Source organism: Enoplosus armatus, chromosome 2 (assembly GCF_043641665.1).
Source record: "Enoplosus armatus isolate fEnoArm2 chromosome 2, fEnoArm2.hap1, whole genome shotgun sequence".
Classification (NCBI taxonomy): Eukaryota; Metazoa; Chordata; class Actinopteri; order Centrarchiformes; family Enoplosidae; genus Enoplosus; species Enoplosus armatus.
The window spans coordinates 13883019-13909332 of NC_092181.1; the positions used below are offsets into that span (position 1 = coordinate 13883019).

The following is a 26314-nucleotide window of genomic DNA, read 5'->3' on the forward strand; positions in this document are numbered from 1 at the left end:
TGAGATTAAGTTTATCGTGACCACTTTGCACTTTGCTTTGCTGGACATTCAGCTTTGTAGGTGATTTTTTTCAGAGACATAAACTGGGGATCAGTAGACACTGAAATGTCATCTACAATGACACAAGCAGGTATTTCTCAATAACCCAAGGCAGGCACCTTTCAAGAATCATGGATGTAGTTCAATCATGTAGTTGTCAGTTTATATCAACAGTAACATCTGTTGTTGTTGTTGTTGTTGTTGTTGAGCTGCTTTCTGAGGTTGTGTTGTTCTGTCTTATGTGTCCAGTTTCAGAGCTCTCTGTACCGGTCCCATGGGGAGAGGTCAGAGGTAAAGTCTGGGGTCCTGATCACGGCCGTCCTGTGCTGTGCCTGCACGGCTGGGCCGACAACTGTGGTACATTCAACACCCTCATTCCACTTCTACCCAAAGGTAAACTATGACAGAGTGGAGGAGAGTAATTCAACATTCAGTAAACAGTATTTTGATTTATGGGCAGTTACAGCTGTGTTTGGGATTGGTCCTCACCTCAGCTAAGCGACTCATCGCCCACCTTTTACCGCCATTTTAACAACAAGTCAAAGGCTGTGTCCCAAATCTACACTGCATACTGATTCTAAACAAGTTTTTAGTATGTAGTGTGTTCACACTAGAAAAGTGACAAAATAATGACAAAGCAGACAGTGTGCATACTAAATATGGTTTACTTTTGAGTGTGCTGTTGCACTACTCTCCCACAATGCAATGTGCAAAGGAAATTGACAAGCTGCTCACAGCTGGAAACACATATGATAAATTGTGGATGGCGGTGATAAATGTTGCATGCATAACAAATATTAAATCTTAGGAAAAACATTTTTTATGTCTTTGTGAAGTTTGATTGGCTGTGTCTTTCCAAACAGCACATGTATAATTTCCTGTTAGTGGTAAAGTATGTTAATATTTTTGTATACTAACTGCTAACACAGTATACTGTTAGGATTAGTATGTAGTACATACTGTATAGAATTAATAGTATGGATTTGGAAGAGTCTACAGTCATGCTAGCAGCTCTGTAAGGCCGTACTTAGGCTCAGTGATGCTTTGAGCTAAATGCTAATGTGTGCATGCTAACATGCTCACAATGACAATGCTAACAATGTTGATGTTTGGGAGGTGTAATGTTCAACGTCTTAGTTTAGCATGTTAGCATACTAACATTTGCTGATTAGCACTAAACACAAAGCACAGGTGAGGCTGATGGGAATTTCATTAGTTTTGCAGGTATTTAGTCTTAAAACAAATTTAAAGTTTGACCTGATGATGGCGCTTGATGGAAAGTCAAAGGATCACCAAAGTTATTAGGATTCATCCTCTGGGAACCATGAAGGTCTGGACCAAATTACAATCCATCTAATAGTTGTTGACCTATTTCAGTCTGAAGCAAAGTGGTTAAAAGAGAATTAACATGACAGTACAACAGTTCTCTACAGTCTGGATCACTTCCTCTCACTTCCTACTTCCTCTCAGAGTGCAGATATGTAGCAGTGGACGCGGCGGGTCACGGCTTTTCCTCCCATCGTCCTCCTGGAGTTTTCTATTCATTTCCTGCGTACGTGGCGGATGTTCGCAGAATCGTTGATGGTGCGTGAGTTCAAGTTTTAGCCATTAGTTTCACTCTGTGACAGAGCAGTCAGAGCTGTTATAAAGTAGAGCCCGAAGGGACACTAGATTTAATCAGATGTGGTGTCGTCTATGAAATAACTCCCACAGGTCTCCAGTGGACAAAATTCTCCATCATAGGCCACAGTATGGGTGAGTCTCGCACAATGCAGAATATAAACAATACACCTGATTCACATATACCGACGCTGGGCGCCTTTTCACTTCATCTACCAACCTCAAATATAAGCAACCGGAAATTTCTTTTCTTTTGTTGGAACAATATTTATTAAATCTGCCCCTGGGGTGTAATTATACTGTGTTGTGTGTAGAGCGATCAATCAAACAATGCTGGAACAATAAGTGATTTAATCGATTAGTCAAGAGAAAATGATGTGAGGATTTGCTGCTTTTTTTTTGCATTTTATATTGCAAAATGAAAATCTTTAGGTTTTTGACTGTTGGTCGGACAAAACAAGCAATTGGAAAGTGCTACCTTGGATATTTTTCACTTTTTTCTTGCACTTTATAGACTAAGTGACTAATTAATCAAAACAAATTATCAACAGAGTAATCAATGATGAATCGTTACAATCCTGCAATCAAAGTAAGTCAACGTGTTTAGAACTTTGAGCATGATTGTTTGTTCACTCCCTTACAGGTGGTAACATCGCTGCAATGGTAAGTAGGATTCATCACATGCAACTTTTTATTGTTTTAACACTGTTTTATAATATACAGAGAATATGTTGCTGTATTTTCTTGCATGGTATCATATATGGCTCATATTGTGTTTCCCACAGTTCAGTGCACTGTATCCTGAGATGGTGGATGCTGTCGTATTGCTGGACAGTTTTGGATTTTTACCCATAGATCCGGTACTTCAATAGTTTCTATTATCCAGAGGGTCTAATAGTGACAGTGTCCATGAAAATGAATCAGGAATGAATGCTGCAGTATTATTGCTTTACTCCTCATTTGTCTCCATGTTCCACTCCTGTCAGTAGTTTTGACTGTTTCTCTTCCTGCAGACAGAAACGTCTAAAGTGATGCGGCAGGGGATGGATGAGATGCTGCAGTATGATAAAAAGACAGAAGAGAAGAAAAGAGTTTACACTTACGAGAAGGCAGCTGAGAGGTACTATATCATTCCAGTTTGTGGCCAATTCAAATCAAATGAACCCTCATTTTATGTGCGACGTTTTGTGCTGGTTTGAAGTGTTTTTAAAGGGGGAACATTTCACACATCAAAGTTTGTTCACAGGTTATTTGGGGCCTACTTTATATGTAAAAAAAAAAGGATAAATTGCCTCAAGCGATGTCACTCCAGGCTACATTAGCAACTGCTAGCATAACACACCCGAATCTCTGACTGAACTGTCGGCGGTCAAGCTGCATTGTGGGTAATGTAGGTGCCAGATACTGACAAGAAAGAAGAATGTGTTGAATCGCGGAAAGTATGAAACAAGCTTAAAAAGACAATATCTCTGGTTCTGCTACACTGATTTAGATTTTTTTATGAGTCCAACATGTTAAAGGAGAATGATGCTAAATGTGTGGAGTACTGTTTTAATATAATACAATAAATCACACCGAAAGAGAAAACAAAAGAAAATAAATTGTCTCTATAGTCAGCTGTTGGCTAAAGTGTATTCTTTCTTTCAGGCTGCTGGCTGCAAACCCGACTCTGTCTGAACAGTCTGTGCGCCTCCTTTTAGAGCGAGGTCTAGTTCAGGTTGAAGGAGGTACGTCTTTATCGCTTCCTCTCCTCTCAGAGAGGAATAATCTCACTTTGCTTTCTCTGCTGGCAGCTGAATGTGTTTCTCTTCAACAGGATTTGTGTTCTCCAGAGACCTGAGAGTTAATTTTGTAAGTCACTTTTAACCTCCCAAACCTTCCCCCACATTCTCCCCCGCCTCTCTGTTAACTCGTTATTTTTCTCCACCTGAGGTTTAGCATACAGCTTGTACAGCACATGTGTGTTTTTATTTTATGTTTCCAGAAAAACATCGTGCGGATCAGTTTGGAGCAGAGTCTGGAGATGCAGTCGAGGATTAAAGCCTCTGTTCTAGTTGTTCTGTAAGATGTCGATCACTTCACTGTTTGTGATGTTTGTGTTATCATGTTATAATTGATTACACTTTTACAATGTGAACATGTCAGTTCCATTATGTGTCCTAATCCAATACTTGAATGTGCCTTTTATAAAACAATCAAAGCGCGTTATACTAAACCTGTTCAACATCTTTTTTTCTAGAGCAGACAAAGGCTTTGGTGCAAAATTTCCAGAAACAAACCGACAGAAGCTTACCTCCACACTTCTCCAAGGCTATCGTGACAGAAATGTGAGTGTTTTAAACACTGTTTGGCCAGCTCTGTGTGTTGATCTCCCAGCAGACATTTTAGTTTGTTTAAGCAACACAGGTGTCATCAATAACATTATATATGACTGGAAACCATTTGGTGAGCTTGTTCTAGGCTCCTGGTGTTGTGCCCTCTGGCTCACTGGGATCCTTCATGGAACTGAGCCATCGTTAACGAAATTTGTTTCACTTTCACTTCCTGCTCTGATAAGTCAAAATGTCTCCTGTGAAAATATATATAGTATAGTCCCACAGTTTTGTGGTTGAGTACTAGTTCACATAACAAGACAACAAAACAACTTCACATCTGTGGTACACTGCAATGAAAATATCAGGGCAGCCATCGTCAGTCATTGTGGTTAGTCAAGTCATTACAGGAAAGGAGACGAGACTTATTTCAGTGACCTGGAGACATTTAATATGAAAAGCCAATAAGCTTTGCATTAAAGGAGTACTCTCTCTAGATTACCACCTCTATGCGGTTGGATCACAAGGAGCGATTGGCTCAAGGAACAGGGGAAGAAAGACATTTGGTCGAATGGGATGCAACTGTGATGTATACAAAGTAAATAACACAATATGCAAAATGTTCAGTATTTACAGCACGAATCAATGTAGAACCAGAAATGAACCAACTGAGTAATGAAGGCAAAACGTTTTCCCAAGTGAACTTTTGCCAAAGCTTAATCAGTTGTTTGTGGACAAACATCAAATGACAGAACAACACAGAGAAACTGAAATATCAGAATAAGATTTTCAACTTTTGCATGATTTTACTCAAATGTTCATCATCATCATTTGTCATCATCTCTCTCAGCACACGGTGGTGACAGCACCAGGCGACCATCACGTCCATCTGAACGATCCTGAAGTTGTCGCTCCAATTGTTTCTGACTTCCTGCGGACCAAAGTGATCTCACAGCAGCCATTAACATAAAATTGTTAGTGAGTTTTTTTCTGCTTTTATTTGTTACTATTTGAGCAATAGGATACTATAAAGTATTTGTCTCATACGCAACACTACTTTACATTGTGCAGTGAAATGCTTTGTTGCCCCCTCCGGTGCTGTGCTCAACATAATATGAATATCAACAATTCAAAAATGCAATATATACAACAAGATAGATGGAATTGTGTAAAATGTGTAAAAAATGTACAAATCTGGTGCAAATATTAAAGGGATGCAGGAGAGTGCTGGAGATGTTTGTCAGCAGGGAACATCGAAGGTGTCGACTATCAGGAGCCTTCGGATGGAACAGATTCGGATGGTTTGTGGGAAGCAGCTCGCTCACTTGGAATGATTATATCTAGATGTGTAAACATCCACTGAATCCATTATTGCTGGAATTGGAATTGCTGATTTACAAAAAATGCAATGTTAACACTCACAGATAGACGTCAATCGTCAGCAAGACCTCCTCACATTACGGGGGTTTTGTGCATTGTTTAATTGTGTTTAGTTGTCATTATTTCGTGTGTGTTTATGATACCTTTTTGTTTCTTCATATGATACTTTTTTTTTTTTCCTAGTTTTAGTTCCTATTTTCAAATGTTTCTCAAGTCATTGAATGCCTGTTTCCATCTCGATGAGGGACTGTGAAAACACCAGGGACAACAATGGAAATAAGTCAAGGATAATAATAATATTAATATTTACAAGTGCTTCAGCCAAGGCAGCAAATTAATCCAATGAATTAGATTATATCATAGAATTAATAAAACCATTTCCAGTAAAGGAAATAAAAGACTTCCTGGTTCTATCCCTGACAAAGTGTGATGTGTATTTTGTAAATATATTACGATGTTGTCTTAGATAACCAGATCTGATTCAACCCAGGACAGAAAAATATATGTAAAAGCTCCAAACTGATGTTACTTCTTTATGTAAGTTCCTCAGCCTGCAGGACGTCACATGTCATCGTTTGTTTTCAAACATCACAGCTCTTCATTTGAAGCTGCTCTGTTTAACTCGTCTGCTTTTCATGAATCTGATGCTCCTGCAGAATGAGCTAAAAATGGCATTCCTCATTAAAAGAGATGACACCCTCTGACAACGTCTTCTCTGTTTTCAGCTTTTGTCTTGGAACCAGCAAAGACGATACAAATATTTTTTTCCACCCTTTGACTCCCTAAAACACTGCAGATATGAGAGGTGCTGCTCACACACCCAAAAAATGCCCCCCCCCCCTCCTCTCAATGTCACATAAACTGTGTGATGGCCTCCGTGTTAAATGGAGTGGAATTGATTTTACGCAGCGAGCAGCAGCAAGGCGGCGAGCATCCAGAGGCATCTGAAGGGCTTGCACCCCCCCCCACCCCCCCAAAAAAAAAAGATTATAGTTATATAAGTTTCCCTCCCACTCCCTCCATCCTCTCAGCCATCAGCAGGGGTGTTGTCATAGCAACCCCCACCCGTCCTTTTGAACGTCAGAGCCAGGAGCTGGAGGATGAAGCCGCATGCAGCTTCTGTCTCTCAGCCTGTGCCTCTCAGAGAGCACCTGTGATTTTTTTTTTTTCTGCCGTCTCGCGTGCAACAGTCGGAGCTGCGGCGCCGGAGACAAACTGATGACTGATTCGACTCGCGGCTGCTGCACATCGACCACCGTCAGACTCAGAGAGACTTCGGGCTGATTCAGCAGCGTCTGCAGGTAAGCGCGGCGGCTTCATTTGCACTATTTTTAGAATGCAAATTAAAAAAATAAATAAATAAAAAAAATCAGTCTGAGAGAAGCAATGACAAGACAGCGTTGAGTAATGTCCTGATTCCCGTGTCTCGATCGGAGGCAGCAGGAAGGCTGTCTAAGGAAATAATTGGACTCCGGGATGCTGCAGTTTGTCATGAGTGGTATCTCGGAGAGTGTTTGCAAGGATTACTTTGAAATAACATAGTAACTCTGCTCATCCACCCTTCCCCAAAACCTCCGTCCCTTCCCTTGCTCCGTCATGTCTCTCCCTCCCCTGTCTCCTCCACCCTCCCGGTCCCCTTCCCCTCTGCCAGCAGCTATGTCGTGGCTCTTCTTGGACTGGTTCGTCCCCCTCTACCTGCTGGTGTCGGTTTTGGTGCTGGCGGGCTTCGGAGCGTGCCTGTACTTCCTAGAGCCCGGGCTGCAGGATGCCCACAAGTGGAGCAACAAAACAGTCCGGCATCACCCGCTGGTGGCCAGTGTGAACTGCAGAGATGACGATAGCAATGCACTGATATGATCAAGGCAGCGAGGCGGAGCAGGGGAAGGCAGGGCAGGGCGGCAGGCCATCTGGACAGGGGTGCTGCCAGGACACCGGTGGGAGCCAACACCTTAAAGATGGAGGAAGAAAATGGAGGAGAGATGATGTGATAAGGCAAGCCCTGTCCTATCAGTCCAGCTTTTCTCTGATCCCTAACGTGCTTAAAGCTTGTAGAGATCAGGGAGAAGGTGAAGCGGAGGGTTTTTTTTTTTTTTTTTTTAAAGGAGTTTTAAAGTGAAGCCAAATGCACGAGGAGGAGAAGTCTGCGCGCAGGTGGCTCGAGGACACGTTGCCCTTTTCCGAAATGTGTTTGAAACACGATGTAAATCTCACGCCATCTTATACTTGTGCCAACTTTTACATACGTTTTGTAATTCGACAATCACTTTATATGTGTCACGAGGTTCACTTATATTGTGCATTTAATCAGTGAAGTGAGCGACAGAAGCGTGATGTCTTGTGGATTGTTAGTGCCGCTGTGCCAAAATGGTGTGGTCACGACTTCATTCAAATATTACGTGCCGAAGAAGTGCAACCGATTTATTCAAGGTGCCAAGATTATCCTAGGTGGACCAAGATCACAAACGAATAGTATTTGGCAATGCTCAAAGTGTTTTGATTTGTTTTCATTGTTTTTACTTGACAGCATGGTGAGGAAACTGTGGGTGTGTGTAACAACCCTCTTTTGATGATCATATGCTTCCTTTGTTCATACAAAATAAAACTGTTTAATCCTCAGTCTTTGGATGTGCTCTCATATCTGAGTAAAATAGCATTTAAGATTTGTGTTGTGTATCTGCGCCAGTGATGGAGAGTGCATTCACTCAAGCACTGCACTTGCACCACAATTTAAGGTACTTGCACTTTACTTGAGTATTTCCATTTTATGCTGCTTTATACTTTTACTCCATTACATTTCAGAGGGAAATGTTGTGCTTCTTACTCCACCGCATTTATCTGACAGCTGTAGTTACTAGTTCATTTTCAAATTAAGATTTTACATTAAAAGCATGATAAGTTTATAAGATACAATATAAAAACCTGTAACAAAAAAGCATTTTCTCTCAAAACGTCTCACATGTTTTAGTTTAAATACCTGTTCAGTGCACAAGGAGGTCAAAGTATTCAATATTTCACCAAAAAGCAAAGACAGAAAAGAAAAATACAAACTAGATCTTTTTCGTTCCTTCCCCATTCGTCATCTCTCGACCCTTCAGATGTATCTTGTGACCCCTTGGAGGGTCCCGAGCCCTAGGTTGAGAACCACTGGACTAAAATACTTACCTGTATATAAAGTAGTCAAACCACAGCAGTAAAATGCTGCTTACAAATTGATGCATTAGTATAAACAATCTAATAATGTCATATATAATAAAATATCAGTCACAGGGGCCAAGTACTTTTTAAGAAATATATTTGGCTGATAATACTTCTGTACTTTTAAGTAAAAGTAAACTTTTGAATGCAGTACTTTTACTTGTAATGGAGTATTTCTACTTGAATGTATTTGTACTTAAGTAAAGGATCGGAGTACTTCTTCCACCACTGATGTGCACTGTAATCAGACTTCACAGACAGGGAACCAAACAGAATGAGAGACCTGAGTGGGAGTGAAACAGTGCAGCTTCAGTGTCGAGGAATGGAGAGAATGGCACTTGTGCGCCCATTACTTCCTACTGCTGTGTTCCCGTCTCGCACTCTTTGACTTATTTACTCACTCGGTGTGTCAACAACAGGGACGGAGCTTCAGCCAGCAGGTTCGTGTCTGTTTTCCTCCATTGTGACTTAAAAAAATCATTGTAAAGATTTGTTATGTTGTGGAATTTACAGTGTTAGTGCAGAGCAGTCACGTGGTTTCAGATTGCAGCGTTTGAAAGAAACTCCACTACATTTATTTTACATCTATGGTCGCGTGTTACTTTAGATTGTTACTAGATTAAAATGTTATATAGAAAACATATGATTAATTTATAGAATTTATGAATTTATATATATGATGCATTGATATAGATTAAACTACGCAACAGTATATAAAGTAGACACAATTGGCTCCACCTCGACCAGCTACAGCAGTAAAATGCAACTTACACAATAATACATTAGTATTACTTGATAATATAGAAGATATAATAGCCATTTTTCTGTGTAATGAATACTTAATGAATAAAATCTGGACACTTCTTCAATCACTGTCAGATTGTGACGTGAAAAATGTTTTATAGATATAAATGTTTAGTTTATCTAACAACCTGAGTTCCTTCATTTCTCCATTCCCATCAATCTAATCAGTCTTTCTTTTCACCTCTGTCCTCACAACTCGTGTAAAACAGAATGAGTGTTTTTGACCGTCTGGCACCTTTGATCCCTCAAGTATCTGCGTCCTCCAGGCAAACAAAGGAACATCCGTCCGTCTGCTTGTCACCTCCTCTCTCCCTCTCTTCTCCTGTCATCAGAAAGAAACCCATTAAAATCCCATCATTTGACGAGAGGGGACTCATCTATGAAAACACAAAACAGACGAACACCGACAGGTAGATTTAGCTGTGGCTTGTATTCTAGCTCAGTTTTATGTGTCACGTGAGGAAGTGGATATTGTACTGAATTGATTCCCTTCTCCCTTGTTTTGGCTCCAGATCTTTTGTTCCAATTTGTTCCTCCAAGACATCCAGTCGGCCCTCTTGGAGTAAATCATGTCATTCACAGAGCGATCATGGAGAAAGAGCTTCAACCCTCCCAAGAACCAAATCCAAAACATATAGCTCTCCAACTCTCCCTACAAGGCCCAGCATCTCCGTTTTTCCTGCTCCAAATTCCTCTCCCACTCTCTCCACTCTGAAACCAAAGCCAAGTGATTCCCTTCATCTCCCCGCCTCACAGTTTAATGATCCTCCTCCATTACTGCGCCAGCCTCAGCCGAAGCCAAGTGTATCTCCAACTCTTACTGTCCCGACACCCAGACTGAGTCCATCTCCAACGTCCCTGTACCGAGGGACGAGTTTAGATAGCCGAGGAGGCAAGCAGCCTTCTCCTGTTGCTAAAGAAAGGCGCGCTCGATCGATTCCCATATCGAACACTAAGGTTGAGCCTGAGTGCAGCAAACAGAGGTCAAGTGAGGCAAAGCATGACATTCTTGACCAAGAAGCTTTACTGGACTTCACTCATCCTGCGTGGAGAAGAGCTTGTCCAATGACATGCACAGAGTCTCGACATCAGACTTACTCTGAGTCTCAGAGACAAGCAGCCACGTCTCAGAGTTACTGCTTATCGCAAAGCAGAGTTGGTTTGAGTAAAAAAGACAATAAACCAACGCCTCCGCCTAGGAATATAGACATAACTGCAATCCCTAAACCGAAGTCAAACACTAAACAGCAGCAGGAATTCCTGCCAAGTGGAGCGACAGGTACACAAACATCTCTCTCAGAGTCTGAAGGGATTCAGTTTGCTAATGTTGTTCAGAGAGAAGCTCAGTCAGTGTTTGATGGTCTGGCTACTCAGTCGAGCCTTAACCTTCACAGGAAATGTATAGACTACCCTCAGAGTAGGAATTACACTCAAACGGCAGGATTTGCCTCCAGTGACCGATTGTATGAACAAATGTATTCTGAGAGAAGTGCAGCTTTGCCAGTGACTCCCAAAATGTCCTTTTCCACGGAGCCTCTTTTGAATCAGTCACCCAATGTGGAGAGCAGGAGACGGAGATTTGGCTTCAACAACAAAATAAAAGTGGATGCAACGTTTCCATCAGGCTCTAAACTCAGGGCACCTCAGGAAGAAAACAACATACAAACAGTTACAGGAAATTCATCCACACTCTTTCAACAAACCAGTGCGTCTCAAAACATCAGGTCTCCTCAGAAACACAGGTTCTGGTCCAAGGTTCAGAGTCAGACCACCCAGATGGACGTGAAGAATGCAGTAAGTTGGTCCGACTGTGTCTCCAAGGATTACAGCTGCCAGTCAAGAGACATCGATCAGAAAATGGAGGCTCCTCAGTGTGCACAAAGAATAAATCGACTTAAGACATGTCTGGTGGCACCTCACACACAGCAGGCTTCTGTTGAGTGCGCCACATCAAGAAACACCTTTTCAAAACCTGATATCACATCGCACAAACATCAGTTAGATCACAAACAGCCTCCTGTGCAACATAAAAGCCACAAAGAGGTGAACCTCAGTGACACAGGACTGAATCAAACAGATATTTTTGCACCATCTGACCATCACGGGGTGCCCGCAGAGCTACCAGAATATCCCTCAGAGAAATGCGCCGTAAGCTGGCCACCGTCTGTGGCACACTGCCCGTTCAACACAAACAGTTTTGACATCAGTTCAAAGGGGGTCTTTGACCTGCCGTCCCAGCCAGAGCACAGAGTGTACCAGAGAGCAGACGAGACAACAGCAACAGCAACAGCTTCCCTGCCACTACACCAACCGAATTGCTCTCCAGCAGACAGAGCATTTATCATGGAGGAACCAGAGGACCCCTATTACGTCACCATGTATTACCCGGGTTCAGTGTATGTGGGTGAGTGCAGAGATATCCAGTTCACTTGGAAGACTTAACTGAACAAATTCCTCTCTCTCTCTCCTCTCCCTCTTTTAATCTATTAGTTACTAGTAGTTAAAGTTAGTTAAATTCTTTTATGTTATATATTATATTTTCTAAGGGGAAGGGAACTCAGATGAGGGGGTGGTCAAAGAGGATAGCAGAGACATTTAAGACATTGTGCCAACACACATGCACATGAGAGACATGACAGCGTTGGTTAGCAGACTGTTCAGGAGGACATGCCAATACAGCTCTCCACAGAGACAAACAAACACAACGAAAAACATGCAGAGAGGAAAGCAAAAGAAGGACAGAAGGACAGCAACTTGGATATAAAGTGTGAGTAATGTGACACAGATAAAGTTCTCTTCCTGTAACACTTTGAAGAATAATTTTACTGAAAAATATCACAGCAACACTTGCAAATGCTGGTCAAAGTTAGCTGCCTCTGTTAATCCACGTATAAATAAGGTGTATACATCTCCCTAATAAGGATCACAGATGTTTTCTGAGGCCCTTTACGACATCATAGAGCTATAAGTTCATATAATATGATGCTTTGTTATAAATCAAACTACAATATGTAAAGCAGTTCAAATGAGCTCCACCTCAACCAGCTACAATATCAAAATGCTGCTTACATGATAATGCATCAGTTTTAATAACCTGTTCATATAATATATCCTGCCACTGAATGAGTGCTTTTACTTTAAAAACTTAAACCTCTTTTTGTTGATAATACTTAAGTAAAATTATGAATGAATACATTTTACGTGTAGTGGAGTACTTTGACATTGAGGTATTGATACTGTAGCTTAAGAATGTAACTGTGTGCATTTACTCAGGTACTGTACTTAAGTACCATTCTAAGGTACTTGCACTTTACATTAGTGTTTCTATTGTTTGCTACTTCAACTCCACCACATTTCAGAGGGAAATATTGTGCTTTCTACTCTACTGCATTTGTCTGGCAGTTATAGTTTTTACACGGTACAATTATATGCAAAATAAAATACGACCTTATAAATATATATATACTTATAAGTATTTCTGTATATAAAGTTGTTAAAATTAGCTCTGCATAAGTAAGCTAATAGTATCCACTGGAATGATACACAGTAATATAACAATGACAGGGGCCATTCTGTCTCCACAATGAGTACTTTTACTTTTGGTAGTTTAAATATATTCTGCAAAAATATACTGCTCTTTTACTTACGGAAAATCAAGAATGCAGGACTTATATTTGTGATGAGGTATTATTTACATTGAACTACTGATACTTTTACTCTAGTAAAGGATCTGAATAGTTCTTCCACCACTGCTTTTGTAAAAGATCTCAGTGCATCTTCCACCACCGTATTTCACCATACAGGAGAATTTGTACATTTATTAAAACGTTTCTACACATTTGATTGGTGATCAAACTGGATTTGTTTTGTCTAATTATAATGCAAATCCAAAATCCGTATCACTGACAGAAGACGCTGTTCCAAAAAAAAGTCCCTTTGAGGCAAATACTGCGCATGCGCGCTGCATCTCCCCACTCCCTCTCCTCTTGTCGCCTTGGCAACGGAAAAGGGGGGCTCACGGCCAGAGTGAAGGAGAGGAGAGGTACCCGGACTAATCACATGACCGCTGCTCATCTTATTATCTCTGTTTGGATGTACATCGTTAGTTCTTGGACTCAGAGCGTCTAACTGACCAGCCGGTCGACAAAAAAGCCCGTCTTCTCCTCGAGCAGATTAGCAGGAACGTGAATCGGTAAGTGTGACGCCTCATCAGCGCCGAGCGAGCCGACCGTTAGCGGACTGTAGCTAGCAGCTAACAGCCGCTGCCGCTAGCTGTTAACGTTGTTATCCAGCATGACCGGAGAGAGACAATGGGGTCGACGGACTGTGATGGAGCTAACCTCGCGTGTTGTATTAAAACAGATAAAATGTGGCTACCTTAAACATGGAGCCATACTGTGTGGCCCTGGGCGTTAATTTTGAACAAAAACAAGGATTTTTAGTATCTAAGGAAGCAGGTCGTAGCTCTCAGGTGCATCATCAGCCATCGTAACGTTGTGTTTCAGTCTTCCAAGTGTGATTTGCCTGCAGTATGTAGCTCACAATTAATTCTGCAATAAGTCTGCAAATCTAGTGATACTGTGTGATACTGTGAGGGCAACGAGGAGCAAGAGGGCAGGCAGGGAGGGGAGCAGGGCTGCATGACTCCTGAGTGTTGTGATTCAAAGTGACAGCCACTGCCTCAGTGACCTGTGTGATCTGGATCTACGACTGTGGCTGCACTGACTTAAGGCATGGCAGCAGGCTGCTCCATGTGTACACCCTGGAGAGCTGAGGCTATCAACGTCTTGGCTCAACCTCATGCCTGTTACTGTTACCATCTGCCTGCAGGGTTTGCTTCAGTTGACAAAAACACACGTTCCAACTTACCTGTGCTGACCTATGCAGAGGTCCCAGTTTTTGAGATTTAGCTCTTATCCATTTCTGAGATTTCTGCTGCCACCCTGATACGGGTGAATAGCAAACAATGCTCAAGACAAGTTCCCAGAGCCCTTTGTAACGTCCTAAAATGGCAAGATATTCAGGAAACAGGAAAACATTCACATTTGAGGAGCAGGAACCTGAGAATTCTGACATTTCTTTCTTAAAAAATGACTCAAAATAATTAATCTATCATCATCAAGTAGTTGCTGGTAAAAAGGTACCAATCTGACTTTTTTCTTCCAGTACTGATACCTAAACTCTGGGTATCTGCCAGTACTGAGTACCATAGCCTGACATATACTGGATTTTGAAAAATAAACTTGTCAGTGCTCTCTGGTGGACTAACTATGTAAAGATGGCACTGTTTATTAAAATTATAACTTAAAACATATCTTTTGCATTCCTCCACTGCAGTTTCTTGTCATCAGCCAGCATATACGTTGATATTAATATAAATGCAATGACTAAATTAGAGTAACTGATAGCAGAAATACTGAATTACATTGATGAAGAAACTGTATTTCATGTGGCTCTGTGAGATCTTGCCAATGCCCGGTTTGCTTAATAACATAAATATCTGCGCAAGTCACATCTCTATTCAACCAGTCTCTTTTTACAATGCCCCCGTGTCTGGACACAGATATCTTAAAACCAAAAATCTCTGCATGGCTCTGCATACACGAAAACAATATGTTTTTGTAATTTGGTTGAACTAACCCTGTAAGACTCTAACAACTCATTTCTTCACTGTAGAACAGTAAAGGAGAGGAGAGGCCTCAGCTCCTCTACTGGCCTACTTTCTAGTGATGTGGCAGTATTTTCTGTTAATGAAAAATTGTATTTTTATCCTCCTCTCCTTCTCTTTTACAGACATGTCAGACGTAGTTCCTCCAGAAGTAAGACCCAAACCGGCTGTACCTGCCAAGCCCCCAAATGTTGGGGCTCCTTCCCCCTCCAACCCCTTCCCGCCCCAGGGCCTGGGTGTCGGGGTAGGAGGCGGCATTTCTGCTCCTCCTCCAAGTGCCATTCCAGTCCCCATCGGGAGTCACGGCCCGGGGCACGTTGGCAGTCATAGTGCGGGTCATGGCATGGGCCACAGTGTGGGTCACGCTGCAGGTCATGGTGGGGCTCACAATGCAGCACACAATGGAGGTCATGGTCATGGCGGCTCCCACAGCTCCAGCGGTGGATCCACTTTGCTGGGATACATTGGTATTGACACTATCATTGAGCAGATGAGGAAGAAAACCATGAAGACGGGCTTTGACTTTAACATCATGGCTGTCGGTAAGTCACAGAAGCCTGTGAATTATGTGAAAGATGAATATTTGTGTAAATCTGTGAAGAGGATAGTTTTACAGACAACAGCACCTGGGAAATAACTGCATATTCTGAATTTATTTGTATTTTTTCTTTCAGATTTTTGTTCTTGATGAAAAGCAGAGCAAATCTAAATTCTTCCTTCATATCTAGACACTTTCTGTCTCTTTTTCTGTCATTCTGCCTCCTTTTCGGCCTTGTTCATAACATTTTTTCATGTCTCATCTCAGGTCACAGCGGTCTAGGAAAATCCACGCTGGTGAACACCCTATTCAAGTCCCAGGTGAGCAGGAGGAGCGCAGGGTGGGGCCGTGATGAGAAGATCCCCAAAACTGTAGAGATCAAAGCAGTGTCTCATGGTGAGTACAGGGAGAGAGCTACCGTTCTCTCTTCAGAGCCAGACATTTATAGCAGTATTTATTTTTAAGAGAAAATTAACAATCTTTTATCATGTTCTTAAAAGCCCCATATAGCCTACTTACAGTATATCAGGGCACCCTGGTAGCTGCCAAGTGAGCCTGCCAAAATGCATGGGCCAACTTCTGCATCTTCTTGGCTTGGATCATTTGTTTGATGTGCTGTGTCCATTTACTGTCATGGCTGGTGGTTCCCTCAAAATGGCTGAGAATTAATTTTCCCACTGGATACATTGCTCTGGAATAATTATACTGTATATTATATATAAATGTATCATCGGTGTGGAAACCTGTCTATTTGGGGTAATTAGCTCTACCAAAAAAGGAGGAAGAAGGTTATACGTTCATCTCTGTCTGTTTGCAAAATATCAAAAAATGAATAAATGGATTAGGCTGAAATTTGATGGACAGATCACTGACAGATGACAGATCGCTGTAGTGAAGTAGTGTCAATGTGCCAGTCTAAATTCAATCATACTGGATTTCCTTGCAAAGTTTCCTGTGTCCGTAGTAAAAAGCAGTGTTTGTTAAGATCTGGTCAGTCAGGACAGACAACCAAATCAAAAAAGGTCGAGGCAAAGGGTCCTAAAAAAACAAGTAACAGCTCACAACAAGCTGGCAGGAGCAGGTAGCGAGAAGGCTGTTCCACTAAAGGTACGTTCATATTACGTTACGTTACGCCCTGAGGAAGGACGTGACTTCACGTTTCTGATAAATAAACATTGATCAGAGCGAAAAATATATGCTAAGTGCATACACAGTGCATCAGTGTTCCTATTGGCCAAACCTGCACATCTGCTCGGTCTACTTTATGTTTTGTAAAATATATATATATATATATATATATACAGGAGGAGTGGAGGAATCATATTTCTACATCTCCTGTATGCCTCTGACTACATCATGACCAATGTTTTTTAGTCATCAGCCAGCACAGATGGGTCTACGGATTCCTACTGGATGGCTGACAGCTTTTACTTTGACGCAAATTAATCAATCATTCCTGGGAGAAATGTCCGTAACTGTGAGGATTTTCAAAGTAGAGACTTGTTGATCTTCAGCCCAGATAATATTTGTTCACATACATACTGTGGGTGCACCAGAACTGCTGTTCATTTTCAATTGAATTTGGTTTGACAGACTGAGCTTTTGAAATGGTCTCTTGTGTCTCGCACGACCTCTGCCATCTGAAAACCCAGCCAGTCTATTTGTCTGTCTGTTCGTAATAATAGGGCATCTCAAACGAGACACACGAGTAACTCCATTCTACTAATATCAGGGCTAGTTTCACAAAGAGACGAGACATGATTTGAGACTAATTTGAAGCCCAAAAAGTTTGCTACCATAACGCCAGACAATCTGAGAACAGAGAGCTGTGTTTCCATGGTAACAACGAATGACCCCTGCTGACAGCTCACACAAAGAGGCAAACATGGCTCAAGTTGTGGTTTGCTAACAATGTTGTGGAGCGAGGAACATCCATGTCATTTTGATATTCTTCCACAAGGCACAAGCTTTCAGCTGGAAAACACAGAACTGAGCACCAAGAGTCAGCCATGGCTTTGTTTTGAAAAAAAGTCCTAAATTAGCGAGAATACAGAGCAAATTACTCTACTTACTATTTAAAGCCACTATGTGTAGTGTCTGAAAATATCTGACTTTGGCGCCCATCCCCCAGTGTTAGCATCAAATCAGTTACTGTGGCAGACGGCTCTGCATGCCGTTTATGAAGTCGTGTAGCATGCAGTACTGGGCTCATTATGGGACTGAAAAAAGAACTTGTGCACATCCTCTGTGACATCGCCTGCGGTGGACAGTGACCTGACATTATTTTGCTCATGCCAGTGAGAGACACAGCAGACGTGTGGCATCACATGCAGATGTTAAAAATATCTCAATCAGATCATTTATTCGGTTTGCTGTGTTTCTAGCTTGAATGCTGTTTCCTGTTTATTAAAAATACAGACGTTTGATCAATATGTTGAATAATCAGATATCAAATATACATCAAATGCATATCAGTTGCATAAAATGTATAGTATTCCCACATACAAAGCTATGATTTATATATATATATATATTATAGATATATTATTTAGTTTCTTCTTTGTGTGTTTATATTTACAGTCCTTGAAGAAGGAGGCGTGAAGATGAAGCTGACAGTCGTTGACACCCCAGGCTTCGGAGACCAAATCAATAATGACAACTGGTGGGTTTTCCAACTCCTGGATCATCAAAGCCTCATAAATGTCATCATTATTGCCTTATGTTACCAAGAAAGATTTTCCGCTTCTCACCTTACAAGATTGTACTTTTAGTTCAGGAGTGCGGCAATGCATTTATCTCCTCGAAACTATATTGAAAATGGTCCTACTCAAGTAAAGTCTTCTCCTCCTCCTCTTTTCTCACTCAAGTAATCTTTTTCTCTCAAGCTGACCTCTTCTGCTTTGTCCACAGCTGGGATCCCATTTCCAAGTACATCAATGAGCAGTATGAGAAGTTCCTAAAGGAGGAGGTCAACATCACCAGAAAGAAGCGCATCCCTGACACCAGGGTCCACTGCTGTCTGTACTTCATCACCCCGACTGGACACTCGTGAGTTAAACTTTATCAGAAGAGATTAGTGAACTCAAACTGTCTTTACGTATCTGATCTAAAAAGGGATGCAGCACACGGTTTTCATGTCTCTTTTATCCAAAAACGTTTCATTTCAGATTAACAAAGCCCTGAATCAAGTGTGCTACTTTATATTGCAGACAACACACACACACCTCTCTCTCTCTCTCTCTCTCTCTCTCTCTCTCTCTCTCTCTCTCTCTCTCTCTCTCTCTCTCTCTCTCTCTCTCTCTCTCTCCTCTGAACACCTCACAATTAGCTCCTGCCGACAACTGTGAAATTGCTCTTTAATGGATAAATGGATATTACAGCCAGTGTATCCCATCCTTAGCCGGGGTAATTGAGACTGTCATGGGATGTTTTGTGTGCAGGCAAACAAGAACTGGGACGCGACCTTTGTTAAATGATAAGCCCACTTTTCAATAGCATTCATACTGTAAGTCTTTAGTAATTGCTGCAAGGCCAGTGAAAGGTAATGAGATGTACGAAAAATGACAAATAAAATCCCTGTGCCTCCTTCTGCTATTTGTTATCCTGATCGTCTTTTCACTGTTGCACGCGAACCTTCTGGGAGAATCAGAGCTCCTAAATCTACCTACTTATTCACTTTCCTTCTCCGTCTTTTCTGCTCTCTGTCTGTCCCAGTCTCCGACAGCTGGACATCGAGTTCATGAAGCGCTTGAGTCACTCGGTCAACATTATTCCTGTCATCGCAAAGGCCGACACGATGACCATTGAGGAGAGGCAGGACTTCAAACAGCGGGTGGGTTTCACTAAAGCTAGACTGATAAAATGGCCGATATTAGCTAAATGTCAGTGCCTATAGTTAACAAAGATATGTTTGGGGTATTTTAGAAACAGTGTTTTCGTTATATTGTTTGTCCTCCACAAAGCATTGACGAGTTTATTTTTCAAAATGTCCTTTTCAGTACATATCTTGGTCTTTAAAGATGCTCTAATCCAATGTTTTTAGTTTAACAATGAATCAAATGACTATGTGTAACGTGAAAGATGGCACTCACAGTGACCCACAGAGAATCATCCACCGACTCTGCAGTCTCACTCAGCTCTATGAAGCGTTTCAGTATCTTTTACTTTATTTTTGGTTCACTCTCACTTCTCTCATAGCGTCGTTTTAGGCAGCTGTTTTCAGTGAAAACGCTCTAAAAACCCTGGCTTTGTTCTGTAGGTAAGGAAGGAGCTGGAGGCAAATGGGATTGAATTTTACCCACAGAAAGAGTTTGATGAGGACATGGAGGATAAAAGCGATAATGATAAAATCAGGGTAAGTGGTTCTGTTTTTTCTTTCACACACATTTGTCCCATGATCTTCTTCCTCTTCAAGAGCATGAGTCTTTCCCACCCCTGCTTTCCACCCAGCTTGACCCAGTCTCTCTCCCACTCACGCACCGCTTCCTCCAAACAGAATGTCAGGGCACTGGAGCATGTTGTGTATTTGTTTCATCCCGTAAACCTTGTGCAGCTCTCTTCAATACACTGAACCGTGTTGAAATGTCTCTGTCCATAGGAGGCGATGCCCTTTGCTGTGGTGGGCAGCGACAAAGAATATCAAGTGAATGGCAAACGAGTTCTGGGGAGGAAGACTGCATGGGGAATTGTGGAAGGTGGGTGATGTGGCCTCTCTTATTAAGCAACATTTAGAGTCTTTTGCCACAGAAATAATATGGATGGTCTCTCAGGTAAAGGGACTAAAGGGACCTCCCACACAAGATATGACATTTGATTCTGTCTAATTTTTTTTGTTGCAGTTGAAAATCCCAACCATTGTGAGTTCGCTCAGCTGAGAGATTTCCTGATCAGGTAAAATAATCTTTTAAATAGATAATTAAAATGGCAATTAACTGGACTTAAGGAGCAATTAGGAAGGACTGGATCTGCCATATTGGGAAACTTTCTCTGCGTCATACTATTTCAACAATAACATGCATTGGGGGTAAAAATTATTATTAAAATGATCGCCATCATTGAATTATCTACTGATTATGTTCTTGATTTATCGAATAACCGTTCATTATAAAAAATGGCAGAAAATGGTGAAAAAAAAGTGAAGTCTTCAAATTGAAGATGTTTATTATCACAGATGGCTACAAAAACCAATAGTTGCTGATTCATTTTCTGATGATCAACTAATCGATCCGATAATCGACTAATAATTTCAGTTCTAAAAATGTGGGAGAAAAGCATTCAAAAATAAGAAGTCTTTGCTTGTAACGGTATCATTTTAAAATTTTACTCTGTGGCAAATCCCAATGGTTCAAATTGCTTCCTGGGTTCAGTCATGTTTTTGCAGTGGGCAGGATTTTAGCACTGTATTAAAGCAAAACGCAAGGATCATTAAATTTTATTTGAAAAATACAATCTGTTTCAAATAGATATATACGTAACCAGTAACATGTCTTTCTCAGGTCTCACCTCCAGGATTTGAAGGAGGTCACTCATAACATTCACTATGAAACCTATCGTGCCAAGAGACTGAACGAGAATGGAGGTCTGCACCCCATATCCTCCAATGACACCCAAGAAAGCAACCTGTAGTGAGTCAGTCGGGAATTGTTCAGACAGAGTGAGAATAAAAAACAGTGCAATGAAGTTGATAGATGACTCTACAGAATATTATAATCCACCACAGCATCGCTGCATGCTCGGAAAACATTTAACTCTGTAAAAATTGGTGTCATTTAATCATGTCATTTTTTCTGATTGCAAACTCCACCCATCGTCATCTGCACTTCCTTCCCCATGCCATCCCCACAAACACATATCAAACCCCACTAGTTTCATTTCAAAGTCATTCCTATGAATATTTTGATGACAGGACACCCAGAGACTTAGTACCATTATAAAATGAACATTTGATCTACTGCCAATGCCTTGTCACGTATCATCGTCCAGGTAGTACAAGCTCAGAAAGTGCCACGTTACAATGTGTGAAAGAGGCTAATTTTTAAGTTTTAGTGTTGTGTAGCAACTGATGTCTGACTTCAGACAAATAAAATGATTTGCTCAAAATATTAAAATTATAATTCTTGTGTAGTAGTGTTGCGCTAGCAAGCTCTGCAGTTGACTCTGTACAAATTGCTTTTTTAAAATTCTCAGCAGCAACTGTTCATTCGGAGAAAGGATCCCTGTGGCTTTACTTTCAGGAGGGCTTAACAAACATTACAAGCTGTGTCTTTTTTAATACCCACCCTCACGAAGAAAACAAATTGGAATGAAATTTCTCTAATGTTCCCTCGCCCCGTTTGTGTTTGATTTTCCATTTAAAAATCGTTTGTGCGCACAGACCTGCATACTAAGATGAGAGAAAGCTGCAACATCAGTCACATATGAAATGCAGTTCTGTGTGTGTAATTAAAAAGTCCACAAGGTGCATGACTGTGCATACTGCAGATTCTGTGATTCACTGTAAGCTTTGGGACGATTCAGCTCAGCATGCTTTGTGACACCACAGTGGGCACAGAGGAAAGAAACATGGTCCAGTGCAGTTGTGCTTGTGCTCTCTTGCATTGGCTGACACTGGAGGATAATTATTAAACAAATCAGTGGTTTTATTAAATATTACATAATTTTTTCCTGGATTCAAAATGACTTTGTGACCTATTTTGACAGCTAAATGGACAACATGCACCCAATTTTAATCTCAAAAGGCCTACAGCATGTAATTTAACCTGTATTACTGTATGGAAATGAAAGAGTAGCTTGGCCAATAATAACCACTAGCCTTTGCACAAGGTTATTTCATTTGTTAGACATTTATATCCTCACTAGACCCACTGGCCATTCATGGAAAGAATATTTTCTGACCCAAAATAAATCCGACCACTGGTATAATCAGTAATCCTGATGATAGATGAACAGGAAACTGAAAAGTATTATTATTTTTAAATTCATCCTATTCGCCACTTGGTGGCAGCACTCTGCCATGTAAAAGCAGTGACTCAAAAGAAGCAGACACTTGGACCAGCTTCGTGTCCTCCTCAGACATATCGATTTTTAGGTACATTTTTACACAGTCCAGGCTTATTTCCTGATGAAGTTTACAGAGTTTAGGTCCTCCTCTGCTGTCAGTAATAACTAATTTAATAACTAATTTATCTCTCCAGATCAGGTTTACAAGAAGCTTTAATAATATTACCCTAATGGTATGCCCTCAAAGTGTTGATGTAATTATTCCAAATCCATTTATTTATTAAGTTGCTAACATGTTTACCAAGTTTTTCTTCAGGAAGTCAACATGTATACTGTTCTGCCATGTACTGCCTGCAGTACAGCACAAACATGCCAAAACTTAAAGTAATTCAATCTTTCAATATCTATCAATCGTTTTGTTTTAAGTTGAATCATCATTTTATACAATCAGACACATTTGTGCGATTTTGATGAGAAATGTGATGTCTGCAAAAGAAACTGATGATAGTTGTCTGTGGTTTTAGTGCAGTCAAAGGTTTCAAGCAGAAACAGTGTTAATGTGTGCATGCTTGTGTCCATATTGCCTGTTTGCTTACAGCCAGTCAGTTCACACGTCACTGCAACTTTACATCAACTCATCAACTATTTCTGAATGTGTGATGTGTACATTGAATCTAAATCATGAGGTAAAGCGTTGTTGTTTTAACTCCTGTAACTAAACTGACGGCCCACCATCCACAAATCACTCGTCTTGAATCAGTGGAACTTCACAATGTACATTTATTCAATAACTAAATTTCTCAAAGTTGCTGTGACACATTGAGATATAATTTCCAGTGTTATATTGAGTTATTTATACATTAATGTCTTATTATTGTAATTTATTCTTTATTTAATAAAAGCACATTCCCATGTTTTTTTGAAATAGCGTTTTTTCATGATGTCTTAACAATGATTACATGATTTATATTACAAGTATTTATATTGTACCCTCAATATGATTTGGGATCATTTTATTATTATTAGTAGTTATTGTTGTACTATTGTTATATGACACCTATTATTTAACTTAAATCACACTCAAGAGTCTCAGAGTCAAGGAAGCTACAAGGAAGATTGTGGAGGAGGAAATACATTTGAATTAAATAGAGGTTGATATATAACTATTTACTACTATTTAGTTCAGATCAGAAATACTTTATTGATCCCCGGGGGGAAATAATTTGAAGTTATTAGAAACTAAAATGAAGCAATTGGGCTATTATTAATGAGCACAATATGGGATTACTGTAATGCAAACAAATAGACAGTTTTGGTTTGTGTTCATCAAAATTGTATTTGAACTTAGCAATCGATGAACTTTAAAATCACTATCTCATACCACCGCTGAAATGCGTCTGCTGAGCTCTGCTGAGCTCTGCTGAGCTCTACTTCACGCGCAGTGTGAGCTGACAGCATAATGAGCTGCTGTCTCAGATTGTGACCGCAAACTCAGAGGTAAACTTGGCTCTCAGTTTTGAAACTGTCTCCTCTTTCAAATATGGACATTGCAGGTATATCATAATATGAGGCTTATGTGGTGAGTGTATTTTACAAAAAACAGTGGAGTTGAAGGCTCACCTCCTGCACGGGAAACTGTAGAGCTCAGCGAGAATGCCAATCAAGAAAAGGGCAGGTGTGGCACAGAAATGACTTAATATCCATCATAAACTGCTCGAGTGAGCTTATTCTTAAAAACATATTCTTTTCCTCAAGTGGTTCTTGACCACTTGTGTCTATGCATCTCACAATTACCTGAATGTTCCATCCTGGTTTTAATTGAATGCACTTCACTGAAATAATCCTCTGTAGTGTCTGCAATTACATGATGATGTGTAGTTTTGCACGCAATGCAGGTGGCTACTCCTTGACCTTAGCACAGCTTTCATCTCAGCTGATAACTGCATTCTGACAAATAAGCGTGGACAGCGGGAGAGTATTCCAGTGGGTTTTACATCTGTCTCAGTGGGGTTTTGTTTAGTTTCTGTTATTAACTTTGTGCCACCAACAACTTGTCTGTCTTGTGGTGTGCCACAGGGTTCCATTTTGGGTCCTATACATTTCTCCAAATACATGCTTCCCCTGGGGTAGATTATTATTATTAGACACTTCATTAATTGCTTTTTAATGGTCATCATTATCAGGCTGTGACCTTTTATAACACTCACTGTCACTGAGTCACTGAGCTACTTGTTCTTCACACAAAATAACCATAATATATCATATTCGTCGGCCACAGAACAGCACAATAACTGTTGAGTGTTAACAAAAAAGTGTCAGTTTAGAGCAGGAATTAAATACACTTATGAATCGTTTAATACGAAGCATTCTAACATAGGCTTTTACTGCTTGATTGTCCATTGTGGCACCACTCACACACGGCATCATCAGAGAGGCCCATGGCATGAGTGGGCGCACAAACCCAAGACATATATGATATGCCACTGTCCTGTTTTCCAGAGAGCAGCATTTTCCCTCATACCATCATCTTATAAGGTAGTAAGTAATTGGCCTGGTGAACTATAGCTGGAAAGACTGGCTCTTTGGGTGAGGAATCAGGCAAAAGAATGAAATCCAGAAAAATGACATTATACAGTATGTTACGTTTTATATCAATGGTTCTCGCTCTTGTACCTGGGGGTCCACAGCACGGCATATGTTCTTCCACTGCTCTGTCCACACCTGATTAGCTAAAGTGGGGGTTTTAAGTTGATCATGGGTCAGTTCCTTTTAGGTGATCCAGCCATCAAGCTATAGGTAGCAGTGGTTCACCAGGACAAGGAGTGAATACCACTGTATATGATTGATATTCAGTGTGCACCTGGTGCTGTACTGTGCTCTGGTGCTAGCCGCTTCTTGTAGTGCCAGTGTTTTTTCAGTTTGGGTCTTCCATACAGAGCTCACATTTTTGGACCTCAGCACGGGTTCTAAAACATCACACAAAACAAAATCATTCCTTTAACCAAAGGTCTTCATGCTGAAAGCAGTTTGGACATCAGGCCTCAGGCTTCAGGCCTCAGGCTTGGATGTTTGTTAGCATTAGCTTACTTAGCCAACATTGTTCAAACACTGCAGCTCGAACAGTTGAACAGTCTTCATGTTGATGCCTACGAGAACTACCTTGTTGGCTTAAAAATGATGTTAACTTGTCTCACAAAACATTAATGTGAATTGACTGCAGTTCCATTAGTTAAGTCCAAGTTAGTCCCTACTGGTCATGCGTGAGAAATTTACAAATGTACATAGACAGTATGTACAATGTACAATTTACATAGACGGCAAGAAGCTCTCATAGATATAACTATAGAGAAACTGATTGTCGCAGCTGGAGTGCCTGAACAATACATGCACAAATACGAATAAATATCCAGTAGAAATTGTGTGTCATTAAAGTAATCAAATAACTAGAAAACGTTTGAAAAGTGGATAAATAATAAATTATATCACATATTGCTGACCTGTCTGGACTGTCTATACTATGATCTATGTAGAATCCTAATCCTTTACATTCTCTAAAGACTTTAAAGTAAAATGCAAAAGGTTTGCTAATCCCACTGAGAATCAACTCCCCACAATTCCCCATATAATTGTAGGCAGACGCTCCAGGCATGTAAGCACACACAATCTGATATTACACCATATGTACAGCATGAAATATCTACCAAGAGACCTTGATATTTTTCTCTTGAGTTGATTTACCAATCTGGAGCTAAAATGCAG

General features: G+C 40.7%; 2 protein-coding genes across 4 annotated transcripts; both read left to right on the forward strand.

Moving 5' to 3' along the window:
• Positions 1–105: 105 nt before the first annotated feature.
• Positions 106–6052, forward strand: LOC139290413 (serine hydrolase-like protein). Its single transcript, XM_070912192.1, has 12 exons — positions 106–130; positions 289–432; positions 1510–1623; positions 1753–1794; positions 2303–2322; positions 2445–2519; positions 2673–2779; positions 3307–3386; positions 3476–3510; positions 3644–3720; positions 3899–3986; positions 4822–6052. Exons 1-12 carry the CDS (start codon positions 106–108, stop codon positions 4939–4941), a joined length of 927 nt encoding a protein of 308 aa, XP_070768293.1. The 3' UTR covers positions 4942–6052.
• A 9091-nt stretch (positions 6053–15143) lies between these two features.
• Positions 15144–21181, forward strand: septin3 (septin 3). 3 transcript variants are annotated; one of them, XM_070913904.1, is made up of 10 exons: positions 15144–15353; positions 15426–15560; positions 15824–15952; positions 18137–18218; positions 18467–18604; positions 19271–19388; positions 19815–19910; positions 20154–20250; positions 20395–20446; positions 21052–21181. In XM_070913904.1, exons 1-10 carry the CDS (start codon positions 15146–15148, stop codon positions 21179–21181), a joined length of 1185 nt encoding a protein of 394 aa, XP_070770005.1. In that variant the 5' UTR covers positions 15144–15145. The 3 variants fall into 3 exon arrangements, with proteins under 3 accessions (XP_070770005.1, XP_070769989.1, XP_070769997.1); XM_070913896.1 differs by having other exon boundaries at positions 15146–15248; XM_070913888.1 differs by having other exon boundaries at positions 15144–15560.
• Positions 21182–26314: the final 5133 nt, after the last annotated feature.